Source organism: Leuresthes tenuis, unplaced genomic scaffold (assembly GCF_036924035.1).
Source record: "Leuresthes tenuis unplaced genomic scaffold, fLeuTen1.0.hap1 SCAF_10, whole genome shotgun sequence".
NCBI classification, from domain to species: Eukaryota; Metazoa; Chordata; class Actinopteri; order Atheriniformes; family Atherinopsidae; genus Leuresthes; species Leuresthes tenuis.
The window spans coordinates 9,808,223-9,823,997 of NW_027325364.1; the positions used below are offsets into that span (position 1 = coordinate 9,808,223).

Here is a 15,775-nt window from a genome sequence, read left to right on the forward strand (position 1 = left end):
AAGCTGCAGCATCAAACGGCATGAAAATGCAGAAAGAGATCTTTGCTCTCATATTACTTCCCGACACCACAGACTGACAACAAGTGGAAAAGGAGCGTCCTGTTATCTCTCTTAACATGCAAATTTTCTCATGACTCTGCATGCCTCGGCGTGAAGGGAACATGGGTGGAGTGTGTGTGTGTGTGTGTGTGTGTGTGTGTGTGTGGTGGTAGTGTGTGTGTGTGTGTGGGGGGGGGACTTTTATAAGTAGGCGGTGCAGAATGAGCCGTGCCAAACTTCACGGTACTTACAAACCTTAACTCGACTTGTTTCGAGTTTCTTATTCCTGTAAATGGACACAAGGGCAAAGAGACAAACGTAAGAGGTGAGTGGCTTCTCCTCTGCGGTGACATTTGTTTACCTGCCTGTTGGTTTGCGACAGGGAGATCATCCGTCCGTGGCTGAGTCAGGTAGAGGTGCACACCCGTGTGAAGTGGGCATTCTGTTGCTTAAATCTGAGTTGTAGCTACAAAACTCGCGCAAACTTCGCTTTTTATGTTGAGCTGTTGTCATTTACCAGAAACCGTACAACTCTCCCAACCGATACTGTTTAGTTGACAAAAAAATAGGTTACATCAGAGTTAACTTCTGATGTTTGCTTGTACTTCTATCAAGTGTAGCGAATGTGATGATGCCATACGTTCATTGGCAACTGGTAATTCTTTTAAGAGGGTGATCAGGGATCCTTAACCTGTAGGTTATCAAAGTTTCACCTATTCTGTTGTATGTTTTAATCACAAGTGCTGTTGTATGTTTTTGTATGTTTTCGTTGATCCATTTGCATTTGCTTGACAAAACATCAAAATAGTGTTGATCAGAAAATCTTGAAGATCATGAAATATGTAGTTTTGTTTGCCCCGTTAACCCAAGACTCCCAAAATTGCATAATCTTTAAAGTAAGACATGAAAAGAGGCAAACTCACGTTGGCTTCTAGGCAAGTATGTTTCAACAGTTTGTTTCCTTCTTTCTTTAAGCCAAGAAATGAATTAACCAGATACAGATTTCGGTCTATTGATGTCATAGTTTTTAAAAAGGCATAATTGCTAACTAAATCTATATGCTAATTTTCAATTTTGTAAGGCTATTCAAAAATGTATTTAATGGGTTTTTTTCTCTTTGTAAACATCATACAGCTTCAGTTAAGAGTTGGATGAAATCAATTTAAAACAGTGTTGAGTGTTGATTTGATTATGTTAACTATTTTAATCAAAATACCCAGTTAAACTACGGATGGAATTCCTAATCAAGTCTATTCTTCTTTCTTTTTTTTCCAGTCACACTGACGTTCTTCTATGCTGCAAAACGAAGCTTGAGGATGGACCAAGTAATTCTCAGTCAGAATTTAGCTTCAGACCTGCTGGAAGCAGACAGTGAGGAGCTCCAGCTCAGAGTGGACTCATTTAGGAAGCTGGGTTACTCCACATCAGAGGTGAAGTCTGCTCTGAGCAAGCTGGGCCTAAACACAGACACCAACTCAGTGTTAGGGGAGCTTGTTAGGAGCAGAACCAGCAGTGCAACCTGTGTTTCGGAAAGTGATAAGAAGAGCACGAACCTGAAAGACCCTCTGCTGCATCCCAGCTGGGCTCTCAGGCCCTGCAGGATGTCACCACAACCGGGGGACCAACAGAGTGCAGACACAGAACTTAGGCCTGTTATTATTGATGGCAGCAATGTTGCCATGAGGTAATCCTTATCAAAATTTCCCATGGCTTAGATATCACCAACTTAATTTAAAATGTCTTATCACAACTTTTATGCTTTTATTCATTTGACTGTTAATTATCTAAGGATTGTACTTTTAAAATAACAAACTGCCTTCAGTCATTATCGGTGTCATTCATCTGTGATCCTGTTACATTCAGTTACTATCATCACTTGAGACTTTTACAACCTTTGACCACAATGAATGGTTTGGTAAAACTCACTGATACAATATGCAAATTCACAGCTTTAAGATCTCCACCCTTTAACAGATATGAAGTGTAAAACTGCACATGCACAGTAAGTAAAAGGCAGAGTGAAGGTTCCCTCAGTGGCAGCATTCAAAAACACGTTTTTTTTTTACACAGATCAACTGAATTTCTGCAGCTTCCTTTTATATTGTTTCTATTCAAATAACTGTTTTACCCCCTCCACCCCCACCCTTTTTTTTGTCTTACAGTCACGGCAACAAGGAAGTGTTCTCATGCCGGGGCATACAGCTGGCAGTGGAGTTCTTCCTGGACAGAGGTCATAATTCCATTACCGTGTTTGTTCCCTCCTGGCGCAAAGAACAGCCCAGAGCTGATGCTCCCCTAACAGGTGAGACACAGGAAATGTAAAAACAGGCAGATGGTTCCCATCAACTAGACTAGAGACACAGTTCTAGCCTCTCAAACATCCATAAGAAGTTGGTTAAAGTAAATGTGGGTATGAGTTTTCATAACAGAGATGGATAACAAATTATGTGTCTAGTTCAAACAGGACTGACATAAATTCATGCATTTTCTTTCTTTAATTTACAGTCAGAGGCAGCGGTTTTGTAAGGCTAACTGACAATAAGGAAGCATACATCTCTGCTCACCGACCTTACACAATACCTTTTAAGCAGAAATACTAATCAGTGTGGAGGTAGACTTTATTCCAGTATTGATAGCTAATCTATATGATTTTAAGTTCTGCCTAAATCAAATATAGGAAGTTACTTTGTTGTGCATGTAAGATTATATGTGCATTCCCACTGTAGGAACCTTTTGCAGTTCCCATAACCTTTTCAGGAATAGGGCCGTTTTTTCGCGCATTCGGACATACAGGAACTAGGGACCACAGCCCTCAGTTCCTATAACCATTTTAGCTCTTTCTCCAAGGCAGGGTCTTTTCTGGGTTCCATAGGAACACAAAATGACGTAGGTGTTTGGTCATTGGCTGGTCTTACCAGTGTAGTCACATATATTCTAATAAATTAAATTCTAAGAACTAAAAATATTTTAACAGCTCAGTATAATGGAGACTCTTTTTTCAATGTTATTATTTTTTGCATCAGCGGGCTTATTGTCTTGCTGGTGGTGACTTAATGTTTGTTTTTTAACAACAAATGATAAACAAATAGGATACATACTCAAGAGAGGTATTTTTTATCAAGAGAAGTGAATATGACCCACTCGGTCTCTTCTTACTCTGTAGCTGAACCTGTTGCATAATCCCGTATGAATGATTCATGCGATAATATTGTACAGGCAGAACTACGGGAATTATGATCAAGTGTCAGGAAACGCAGTTAGAATTGTAAATCAGAGGTTTCCTTATTTAGCCTCTGCAATAGATTTTCAGTATAGAAAAGTGAGAGCAAGAATGGTCTTATAATGGTTGATTTTCTTGAACTGGTTGGTTACTGCTTCATTACACAAAGCAGTAAATAAAGGGCTTTACATTCCGAACAGCTGAGTCACGTAAATGTTTGGTCTGGCCTTACATTCCAGATTGATATCATGTCTTCATGTCTTTAATCCCTACAATGAAGGGTGAACCATTTTCTTAAAACTGCTACATTAACACCTTGTGGCTCTTGTGATTAAGTAACTGAACAGCCTGGGTGGAGCAATCCAAAGGTTCTATTTTCAGTTCGTGAACAAGGAAGTAAAAATCAGCCTACAGCCACTGGTGGGAAAGTCCCATCAGGAAGTTCAGATGTTTTTTCTTCCACACCTACTGCAGTCTGTTTACACTGTGAAGTTTACTGCTGAAAGCCATCTTTTGCAAGAAGTCAAGGAACGAGTCACCCAGAAACAGAAATACTTAGACAGTAAAGACACTAAAGTGCCTTTAGATAAACATTACATGACCTGTTTTTTTTGTTCAATTATACACTGTTCATGGTTCACTTAATGCCATTTCTAAGTTGTTTAATCAGCATCGGTGTGTATTATGTTTTTATGGGCTCACATTATAAGTTATGAGTGTTAATATATCATCTCTGTAGAGATAATGATGATGTTTATAAAGTTAATGTAATGTTCTTCTTAAAAGTGTTTTTTTATATATATAAATGATCACTGGTTCTTTCTGAAATGATTGTTGCATTTTTATCGCAATCTTTCTGGTTGACCTAACAAAGCTATGCCGTTTATATTAATCAATAAAACAGTATGATTTACAAGCTAGATACTTAATAAAAGGTAAAATGTACCCCGTCTACTGCGCTGTGTCTTTATCTTGTGACTTTTTGTATCCTCAGATCAGCACATACTGTTAGAGCTTGAAAAGCGGAAAAGAGTTGTCTTCACACCCTCGCGCCGCGTTGGGGGCAAGCGAGTGGTCTGTTACGATGACCGCTTTATCATCAAGTTGGCATACGAGTCAGATGGAGTGATCGTATCCAATGACACCTACCGTGATCTCCAAGGGGAAAGACCTGAGTGGAAGAAGTGTATTGAGGAGAGGCTCCTCATGTATTCATTCGTGAATGACAAGTAAGCAAGCTCAGAGGCCATTTTGCACTTTCAAGGAAACTTGCACACACAAGTGCTGACAGAGTGCTGTTGTAACTTTTTGATTGATGTTTTTTATTTCTTATCTAGATTTATGCCTCCAGATGACCCTCTGGGTCGACATGGCCCCACCCTTGACAACTTTCTTAGGAAAAGGCCTCTGCCTGTAGAGCAGAAGAGACAGCTCTGTCCATATGGTAAGAAATGAGCAAAATGTAGATCAGGAAGTGTAACACTTTTTCAGTTGCAGCTGTTGAACACATCAAGAATGTGTCTCCCAAATGAGATGACCTTTATAAATAACCTTTTTGATTCTGTGTCCATGTTTGTTTTCCTTAGATAAAAAGTGCACTTATGGCATCAAATGTAAGTTCTTTCACCCTGAGCGGGCAAACCAGTCCTATCTGTCCTTGGCTGATGAACTGAGAGAGAAAGCCCAGATTTCTACAGTAAAAGAAGAGAGAAATGCAAGATCATCACCCAAACAGCCTCAGTCTGATCACGTACCTGCTCATAATTTCTCTCCCCATCCTCGAGACACCCAGCTCCCTACAGACCAAAGCAGTTCTTCATTTCCTGGTCAGGTTAATGAACATGCAAATAGAAATAAACTCCTGTACTGGGAGGACCCTAAAAACAACTCCTACCACATGCCATCTGCTGTAACAGGAGGCTATTGTCAGAAAAACAGGCCTGGACTGCAGTCATTGCAAAATCATTACTATGCAAACGTGTCTCACGAGTACCTGGATTCTGGCTTCGGCTCTTTTGACAGCCACTACTCTGACATTTCGCATTCCCACAGCAACTCCCACAGGCACAGGCCGCAGAATCAGAGCACCCTCACTGGACACCAGCATGCTTCAGTGCATTTAGAGAAAAATAACACCAGCCAGTCCTGCAGGTGCTGTTCCTATGCTCACCCGCACCATGATGGAAACACTAAGTCCAAAGGTCAACCTGCCTATGACACCTACCCTCCACACATGTTTCCACACAACGTACCCCACCAACACAGCCTCCCTAACTATTTGCATTATAATGAAGCCCTCCATCTTCAGCAAAACTACTGGTCAGATCCGTATCAGGGGCTGCCCCAAGAAAGGGCAACAAGTGGCTTCTCCTCTTTGGTCCATAGCTCACACTCTCATAACTCTTGCCACTCGTACAAGGATCATCAGTACCAAACCTGGGGCCAACAACAGCCACCCCCTGTTGCTTTAGACCCACAAAGGTCGGAATTGCGCAAGAAGCTGCAAGCCATCTTCAACCCACATCAGGTGGATACGGTTATGGAGATGTTCCCACATCTGATGGATGCAGAAAAACTGGCTGCCGAGATACTCAACCTGAAGGTCCACAGAGGGATTTTCTGAGTATTGTTCTATCCTTTCCATTAAAAAGTGACAAGTTGTTTGTGTTACTCTCAGCAATGAGGTGATCATTTTCCCCGATTCTCTCAAACAGAATCTCTTAAGAATATTTTATAGTCACGATCAGTAAATGAATCAAAAACCAATAGAAAATGTGCCATTATTTGTACCATTTTAGAAGACTATTTATTAATATTTTAGCCAAACTGTTCTCAGTTATTTGTATGACATTGTCGTCAAATGTGATCTTGTCATCCAAGTCATGGATAAAAAGTGCCTCTAGACCAAAGAAGTTTACGACTGAGATTCTAGACTCTTGACTGTTGATGCATATTGCATCAAATCTGATCTTCTTTTACACTGATCAGCCATGACATTATGACCACCTGCCTAATGTTGAGTAGGTCCTCACAATATCACCGCAAAAAAAGTTCCAAACAGTCAGGGTGTGAACAAAGCACATCTGCAGGCATTCTGGAGTGTTTGGCACCGGGACATTAAAAATGTATCCTTTGGGTTGAGATGTGGGGCCTTTGTTGATTTAGCCTCCTTCCTACAGATGCCATCAGATCGCTTCAAATGACATGTGGGGAGTTTGATGGGCAGGTGAACTCCTCAGGTGCTTTGTCATGTTGTTTGACTAGTCTGTAAAAATGTTTAGGTAGGTGACAAGTGTCAAAGTAACTCCTATATGAATGCGACGATGCAGGTTTTCTCTGTATTACTATAACTGAAATGAGTGTTTCTCACTTTACGTGTCAGGGGTTTTGATGTTATTGATCAGTGTAGGTTCTCATGCAATAAGAAAGCAAAATTTTCCAGAGTATTCCTTAATCTTAAACTTTTGGTGTCGTTCTCCATGAACAGCCTGCTGTTCAGTATTATCTGTTTACCATCCAGCTACATAATGCTTACTTGTATTTTGGCCACACAGTCAATTTAGTTGGTATTAATAAAACGGAGGATCCAGACTTCCAAGATATTTTTAGTCTGTCATAATTTCACTATGAAACAAACTGAGGAAACAAATAGATTGACTCTGTCCTAAGCTAAAGGAATTAATCCTCTTTCTTTTCAGATTTGTGCTTATTTTTTGTGAAACATTCTCCAAACTGCTGCTCCTTTAAAAAATAATAGGTACATAAATGTTTGGTCTATAGAGATGTAATGCATTAGAGTTATATGTATATAAGTTACTGTATAATTTAAGTTGACAATAAAATGACAAACTTTGTTCCTTAAAATGTCTTGGTTTGTTGTCTCTGTTTATTCATTGTAATTCTTTACAGTGAGATAAGAATTCATTACAGTTATAAGTAAGAAACTAAAGACTGTTGTGTGTCATGACATTTGTCTGAGATATTTGAAGGGTTAGCAAAACTGTTCAGCTTCAGCCTAACTACAAGCTGTTAAAAGGTCAATCAGAAGCAGAAGTGGCACTTACTCATTGTCACATTTCACAGAATTTCAGACTTATTCTCTACACTGCATTTTACAAGCAGGGAGGCTGTGCCACTCATGTTGAACAAATGAGAAACTCATCTTGTTTTTCCAGGGCGCGAGAGGGAAGGTCACCCTATGTATGTGTTTGCATGCTCAAGATAAAATGAACTGAAAGTTAGATTCATGCCTGCTTTATGAGTTCTTAGACATCACCAGTGTGTCAGATTTGGAGGTATGTTTATGCAGTGTCATATTCTTTGCATCAAACTCAAATCTAAGCAACTGATCATGCCAATTTCTGCCATACTGGAGTTTTCGCGAGATAGAATTTTATTGAAGAGCTTACGTTTTTTTTCTTTTCTTTCTCTCACCAAAAGTGGCACAAAAATTATTAAGGCCAAGTGTCACAAAAGCTATCAGATGATTTACAAAAGTACTGAAGCTGCCAATAAGGAAGCGAAGACTCAGTAATGTTTTATCTGTCAAAATCAGATTTGGTACAAATTAATTTAAAGTAAAATTCCATACAAATTTCCCCATAGGCTTGCTAAAGTGCTTCTGTTGCATATATATATATATATATATACACATATATACAGTGACTAAGAGGGAAGGTCACCCTGTGTGTGTGCGCGCGTGTGTGTGTGATAGAAAGATATAGAAATCTATAGCTTTATATATATGTTTGTGCTTTTGTTGAATGCCATTTGACAGTTTACCTTAAACAAGTAGTTCCTGTATGCAGTAATGCAATTTGATGTCCCAAAGGCAGTATTGATATTTTGTTTCACATTCCTTTTTTTTCTTTTGACTATTTGAAAAATGTGAAACATGTTCGAGCCACAAAGGGAGTATGTTATATGGACAAGTTGTCATGCAAACATATCTGCAAGAGCAGGGCTGACTTAAAGTTGATGTTTTGTTGTACAATTTTACACATATATGTCCTTTGTTATTTTCCCTCAATTGCAAAAACAAAACTACTATATGACCACGTTGGCAAAAAGATTAAAATATGAAGAGAAAACATTTTCCGAAATGTGTCAGTGAACTGCACTTACATAGTCTGTAAGCTTATAATAAAATATGACACTAGTGTGGCTTTTGCAGGGTTTACCTGCTGTAGTTGGCAGTGTAATTCAATAGCTTCAAATTATCCATGTGTCAATGTCACCGCAATGTTGTTGCAAGATACATTCATATTGCCTTTAAGTGAAGATCCCTTTAGGCATTTTAGACAACATGCTTAGTTATCACAGCTGAATGTTTTTTAGTCAAGAGACCTTCTGATTAATATTTAGGATTTTTTTCTTGTAAGTGCACGAACTTTTATTTGTTTTGCGAGCACAATGGAACATAGTTTTTTTTTTCACACAACAAAGTGATTACCCTTTACACTTATATCAATATTACCCCTTCAACACCTTGGAACAATTTATTGGAGGGACATTTTTCATTATTGTGAGCAATGAGACGCATGTATCATACGCGTGATAAATACAGTGTCTGTCTTACTTTGTATTTTGATATAAAAATGTACTTCACTACAAGTTATCCATGATAAGAACTACTATTCCACATCAGTTGATCCACAGGTTTGTGTGCATCTCTGCTTGATACACATGTTTCTGTTATTCCCAGGCCATCAATAGTTTGTGGAATGGCACAAAGGCACCATATCCAGGTTTGCTGCAAAGATAAGAAAAGACTTTAAGGGTCAAAACGTAAAAAAATACACAATATATTTACATGTATACAAATTCACACTTCAAAGTGTAGGGTAATTATGTGTTTAATATAGTTGAATTGTATCTTCTGAAGAAAAGACAAGATTTAAGCTGCATTTCCAGTTAAACTTGGTTAAAGCAGCCATACCTTCTCAATGCTGTCATTTGACCTTACTGAGCAGGTCAGAAATTTGCATATTAAGCTCAGCAGCTAAGTGAGTGGGTGTGCTAAGGCACTGTTTTTCCTAAGATGTGTCACATTATGCCTAAATCGCAAAGCCACTAATCCAGTATATATTTTATGCTGTAGGAATCAAAATAGCTGCCCTTCAAAGACTAATGGTCAGCATTAAAAGTATATTTATTGATTTGCTTTGAGTGAATGAACAAATAAATGAGCTAAATAAGCACTAAAATACAAAAATGTATAATAGTTTTAAAGCACTTGAGTGATTTTCAAAGAAACAATGAAATTATCCCTGTCAAGATTAGCTGAGAGATATATTGTCTATGGTTTTTTTCAGGCTGAAAGACATTATGTATCCATGTCATGACTGTGTGTTTACCAGGAAAAGGAGATCAGTTACCATTCAAAGTAGCTCTGTCCCTTGTGACTGCCGTCACACGGTGATGTGTCAAGAGTCTGCAGCTCAACTCCGAGGTGGAGATCTGCCTCCCCCTGCAGGTGGCCCAAGAAACGAATTGTTCCTGTGCTTATCCTGCCAGATGGCAGCATGATCCTGACCCGGTGGCCTAGCTGCAAGTCCATGGGTGAGTGAGGAACAAAAACTCGATGTGGGCCCTGAGATGTTTTCCATGATCGCACACTTTAGAAAGAGAGGGTTCATTTAGAAACACGAGGACTGAGCTGTCTTTGTTCAATCTGTAGCGCTTTCATTGGCAATTTAGGAAATGCAACATCTGTGGTGTTTCTCAAGTAAGTAAAGATAAAGCCGGCTATGTTCTTGATTTTTTCAAACAATGTGGAGTAAAACTATATTTTTGTATTTTGAGAAAGAGTTGGAAGAAAAGAGTTGTTCAGAAATCTTCCACCAATTTGAAATCTGTATGGAAAATAAGGAACGAGAGTCTGCTTCTGCTTAGCTTAGCACAAAACCTGAAAACAAATGGGAAACTAACCAACTATCCAAATTATCTTGTGAGCTACTAAAAGAGTCATTTATTTCCAAAACATATCATTCATTATTCCAAAGAGAGAACTGAAATACAATGCATTATAGACTTCCTCTTACGTCATACCTTTCAGATACTGTACAATTCAGACAACTTTGCAGATCTTTAGTGTAGTTTTTGGTTGATGAACTTTATTTTATTCTTTGGACGGAGTCATGTTAGTTGTCTACCCTTCTTTGCAGTCTTTATGCTAAGCCAAGCTAATTAAGCCCCAGCCAAATAACTGGATGTAGCTCCATGTTTATGAAGGCAAATGAATGGAATCAATCTTTCCTCTAACTGCATGCTGAATTATATCTTCTCTAAGCGTACCTGGAGGCTGAGGATAAAGAGGAAGCTGGTCTTGAGCTCGACGCTGATGACAAGGAGATCTGGCTGCCTGACAAACTGCCTGCATAGCTGTCACGTCTTGAAGACCCTTCAGACTTTCTGTGCTGTCCTGTTCATAACAGAATAGCAGTTCACCATCATTACTGCATAAAATGAACACAGTTTAGTTGTCATATCTTTCACTGCTCGCATTTACTTGAGAGCTCATCAAATAAATGTCCATTGTTGACACCTGACTCTCCCTGGTCAACACAAGTGCCCACCTTCACCAACACTCCAGCTGCAGGGATTTGCTGAAGAAAAGAAGGCTAGTGTTAATTAACAAAGTCACAAACAACACCCCAACTACACCCACACATTCTTTCACAAGCACACCTGATTACAAAGTTCTTCCTGTTGCCTTTGCAGCTCTGCAAACCTCCTCTCCCATGATGCTCTCTCACAGGCAATACTGGTCTTGAGAGACAGGATTTCTCTCTCAGTTTTATTCAGTCTTTTGTGAAGTGCATTTACGCGATCAGGGCTCCCTGGAATGGCTGCAGTCACTTTATTTTCAGAACCTGACAAATAACAACATGTAGGGACATTATGTCATACCTTGAGGAAGCAATTAAACCATTAAAGATGCGGACAACTTGGCAAAAACTGCATCTAAAAAAAATTTCAAATAAAATAAAGAAGAACAGGCAATTCTCAAAGAGATATTGGCCAAAACTTCATAAATCTCAGATGTTCTGCAGAGGGTCCCTACAAGTTGGAGAAACTGGACACGTGGAGGTCAGAAGAAGGAGTGGCAGAAAAAAAATCTACAGTAGAAACAGTTTCTGAAAGTGATGTCCTTAAGAAAGAGGGAAAATCCAGCAAAGACCAACACAGGACCTGAGAGATGCACCTGGACCCTCAGATGATCCATCTTGTGTTGGTCAAAGCCTCACCAGAAATAGTCTCCATGGAAGGGTGGCTGTCAAAAAGCCATCATTAACGAAGAGAAACGGGAGAAATGACAGGCAGGCCAAATGAAGAAGTGGACTGAAAATCAGTGGCAATAAGTCTTATGGAGCGATGAATCCTGCCAGAGCCCCCCAGAGACATCAACATTATTGAAGCAGTGTGGGATCATCTTGACAGAAAACAGGACAAAAGGCAGCCAACATCCAAAGAAGATCTTTGAAATGTCCTTCAAGAAGTCTGGAAAACTATTCCTGAAGACTTATATACATTTGCATTTATTTTTGTATATATTCTAATAAATTGCTGCATATATGTCCAGTTTTTCTGGACATAAGTGTGGCGATCTTTCATAAAAAAAAAAAGGAATGTGGCTCTAATCTTTTTCACATTACTTTAGGTTCACAGAAGAATTTAGGAATACCATTTTCCTTCTGAAGCCAGAAAAGTTATTTGAGCTCGTCCTATGTTTGTGTTTTTACAAACAAATATGGCTCCAGGGTAAGAGCTAATTTTAAGAGTTTCAGTTTACTTTTGCACTCCCCTCAAATGAGACCATAGGAGGAACTAAATTTGAATGTTTCTCTGGCTAAGATGCACCATCCACAAATCTTGAATCTGAATCAAGTATTCTAGTGGGTAGCATTTGATTTTATGAGATCCTTACCCACAGGGCGTTTCACCTGTCTGCTTCCCTCCTCGATAATGTGTTTTTCCCTCGGTAAAAATTTGATTGCATTGTATGGGCAAATCTGCAATGCAAATGAACATTTGTCATGATCACTGTGCATGTTCAAACTCCTGTCAGAATTTGTTGTTACAAGGCATTTGAATGCAAATACAAATACGTGTTTATCAAAGCATGCCGTGCACTCACCCACAGAAACCTGCAGGTGCACAGTATCCCCCTGTATGTCCATGCAAACACGGTCCGAAGGATGTACGCTGTCATCTTGGAGCATGGTCCTCTCACATTGTGCAGTTCTGTTCAGACAATAAACAAACTGATTTCTTTATCTACCTGATTTCATGAAGGAGCAAACTGTTACAGTTTGAATTTATTTAGGATCCTTACGTATAGTTGATGATGTGATTTTGATTAATAAGAGTCAAAAGAGTCTGTACAGACGGACACTGACATGAAAAGGTTCTATACAAAAAATAATCACACGTTAACCATTGGAAAATGCACAGACAGAGCTGGACACTGACCTTTTCCAGTAGGTCATCTGTAGGATGGAAACTCTCAGGTGTGGTCATAAACAAACAATATCTCCCATTTCTGGTCAATGGACTGCCATCCTTAGTCTGTGGTGAATGTTAATGTGGTGCACAAGGCTCTCTGACCTGTTGCTATGCACCAGCTCTGCGTGAACAGCGCCTGCTGACGACTGCTGGGTCGGTAAATCTTGTCTAATCTTCTTAGTCATGCAGTTACACAGTCCAGTTGCAGCCAGGCTGCTTAATTTGGTCTGCTGAGCCTTATACTTAATATAAACAATGTGAATAAGCCTCCACCTTCAACTGGTGTCAACGTTCATCTGTTCTGTCTGTGTTTTGGCACAGTGCGGATCTTTTTGTTTCGGGTTTTTTTTGTTTGTTTTTTTTTGTCTGTTTTTTTTTTTATATAGCTGACAAAAGAGGTCACACAGTAATGTATGAGTGTCTGTGTGTGTATTGGGGTTCCAGGCTTTATTAACAAACACCATAGATATAAGTGGTGAGCAACCACCTCATTGCCAAATAAGTTGTACACAGTGTACACCAATGTTGTTTTCTTATGTGTCATAAGTGTCACATTTAAGTACTTTTACTCAAAGCATGGGCTGAAATCTTCATAGATGATTTAAGCCCAAATACTGTAGTAACATCAACATATGGAGTAGGGAAAAACCTCTTCCAAAGAGGTTTTTATGGTTATTCAGTTGGAAGTGAACCAAGCTGCAGACTATCTCCTGAAAAGTGTCTGTTTCAGTGGTGGGTTGCATGAACTAAACAAAAGAACATTAGATCTGTGTGTAACTCATTTGGCATTGGTCAACAATACGTTTTTGCTAAATACATACAAAAAGATCTACAAACTGATTGTGATCCAACCTTTTAGTTCACAGCACAGTATCTGCATCATAACCAGATTAAAATGCTTCTATTTCTTTTTTTCGTTGGCTGTTTTTTCTGGATTCTGAAAATCCTCTCTTTTGTTGAATATTTTAGATAATTATTAGGAGTTTTTCTGTTGACTGGGGAAATGTGGTATTGTTATTAGGTTGAAAATGTAAAGCAAATGTCTAACATGCATTTTTTTTTTACAAATAACATTTAATGAACTGTACAGGCCATCAACCATTAAATCTGATTTTAGAAAAGCAAACAAAATTTTGCTGCTGAGGTTCTACTAGACTTCCTTGTTATTATCTTTTCTGAACAAACCCGTGTACATTACTTTGTGTGTATTTAATAGGTGTCCTTGTTAGGTGCCGGCAGAAAGAGGAGAATTTAATTATGTTTGTTCAGCCTAAACCACTGCACCATAGAACTCAATCTCTGCAAATAAAAAGGGGAAACTTGTTTTTTCTTTCTTTGATTGTTCAGTGGATTGGACAATACAAGTGTCTTGGGTTTCAAAGTAAAGCTTTTCATTCAAATGAAATGTGATCCAACCAGCTACATCCGCACAGTTAAGTGTTTAGTGTGAATAGGTGTATGATTTTAATCCTGACGCCATCTAGGCCTACATTCACAGACACAGAATAACACTCATCTCACATTCTGGGTCATGTACTTATTCTTCTGCACAAACACATGAGACATACATGTAAACAAACAACTTAACAAAAATCACTTTCCTCCCAGCTTTGTAAAGTCAAAATAACATTTTGGTTATGTACACGGCACAGTCCGTCATTTGACTAGTTTTCACCCTGCAGTTATCAGACAGTATATTCAGTATCATTTTTAGCATCAAATGAAACGAAAGCATATTTTTTGTTGCTACTGAACATAATTGCCAAATGTTTCCATATGAAATAGACATCAATGGAAAATGATTATCACTCATGCCAACACTGTAGGCAAATCTATATTTCTCTGCCGACTCCGCCTTGTATATGAATCTGTGTAAGCCTAGTAACTCCCATAGTAGCCATAGATAAAATTGTTTGCCTCTTCATATTGGTGTATGCATGTTTTTTAGGTGCAAAGCTTGAAAACAAATTTCTTATTTGGGATATAAAAATTGCCACCTAAACATATCGTACTCTGTAAGCCATTGAAGAAAATTAGCCAGTCTCACATCTCTTTGAATAGAAACCATGCTTGGAGTGTGTGCAGCATTAAATATAATTTAAGGTTTCCGGTAACCTGTGATCTGTCCTTCTCATCAGCTCAGAGGAAGCCCATACGTTGGTACTGAAGATCTTCATCTCTGGAACTTTGGTGGATTGTATTGGGTGAGCTGCTCACTTCAGGTCCTTTTGTAACATTTCTATTTAAGTTTGATCGGGATTATTGCATTTTTCTGTAACCATTTTTTGGTAGAACAGTTTATGTGCTTTGTTGTGTTATGTTGCTGCATGACCCACTTTCTCCTGACATTCAGTTTATTGACAGGTGTCCTGGCATTTTCCCTCAGAATTTTCTGCTAGAAACCAGAATTGATTCTTCCATCTATGATGACAAGCAGTCTTGGTCCAGACACAACAACAACAACAAAACATCATGTTTCATGAATAGGACAAGATTTTTATGCTGCCTGGAATTTAGTGGGTTTTTTTTTCTTTCCCCAAACATGAAACTCCCTTAAACCAATAAGCTCTACCACAGTCTGATCCATCCATACATATAATAAACTATATTTACATTTATTTCTTTTCTGAGTTAACAGTTTTCATTATTTGCTCCTCCTGTGTTGATTTGATTAATTTGGGACGTAAGGGAGGGGACACAGTCACCTCGGGCTTTGGGAAATTTTGTGAGGGTGGCAGCAGTGAAGAAAGCATACCTCCTGGCCTTAACCCTGGATTGTCCCGTTTTTGGATAGCTAATGAATTTGTCCATATTTCACAGATGTGAAAGCTGCTCCATCCAAAGTGGAATGGATGCCTCTCTCCTAACGAGACCAGGTTTCCCCCAAAAGTTTTCCAGTCATCAGTGTAGCACATGTTGTTTGTTTGGACATCACCTGGATATCCAGATGTTGAAAGATGATGTGTGGCTAAACATGTCATCGCCGGTCATACTTAATAAAGCCCAATC

At 38.9% G+C, this 15,775-nt stretch overlaps 2 protein-coding genes across 2 annotated transcripts; one reads left to right on the forward strand and one right to left on the reverse strand.

The window, feature by feature from the left end:
- The first annotated feature begins 235 nt into the window (after nucleotides 1-235).
- zc3h12aa (zinc finger CCCH-type containing 12Aa) lies at nucleotides 236-7,123 on the forward strand. Its single transcript, XM_072393855.1, has 6 exons — nucleotides 236-364; nucleotides 1,315-1,723; nucleotides 2,202-2,341; nucleotides 4,254-4,488; nucleotides 4,597-4,703; nucleotides 4,846-7,123. The coding sequence occupies exons 2-6, from the start codon at nucleotides 1,356-1,358 to the stop codon at nucleotides 5,880-5,882; spliced, it is 1,887 nt and encodes a 628-aa protein (XP_072249956.1). The 5' UTR covers nucleotides 236-364; nucleotides 1,315-1,355; the 3' UTR covers nucleotides 5,883-7,123.
- A 1,594-nt stretch (nucleotides 7,124-8,717) lies between these two features.
- On the reverse strand, nucleotides 8,718-12,826 carry LOC140315651 (uncharacterized). The gene is made up of 8 exons (XM_072393250.1): nucleotides 12,734-12,826; nucleotides 12,399-12,505; nucleotides 12,189-12,273; nucleotides 10,949-11,133; nucleotides 10,770-10,866; nucleotides 10,556-10,682; nucleotides 9,637-9,876; nucleotides 8,718-9,011 (listed from the first exon to the last, which is right to left on the reverse strand). The coding sequence occupies exons 2-8, from the start codon at nucleotides 12,471-12,473 to the stop codon at nucleotides 8,954-8,956; spliced, it is 867 nt and encodes a 288-aa protein (XP_072249351.1). The 5' UTR covers nucleotides 12,474-12,505; nucleotides 12,734-12,826; the 3' UTR covers nucleotides 8,718-8,953.
- Between the last annotated feature and the right edge of the window lie 2,949 nt (nucleotides 12,827-15,775).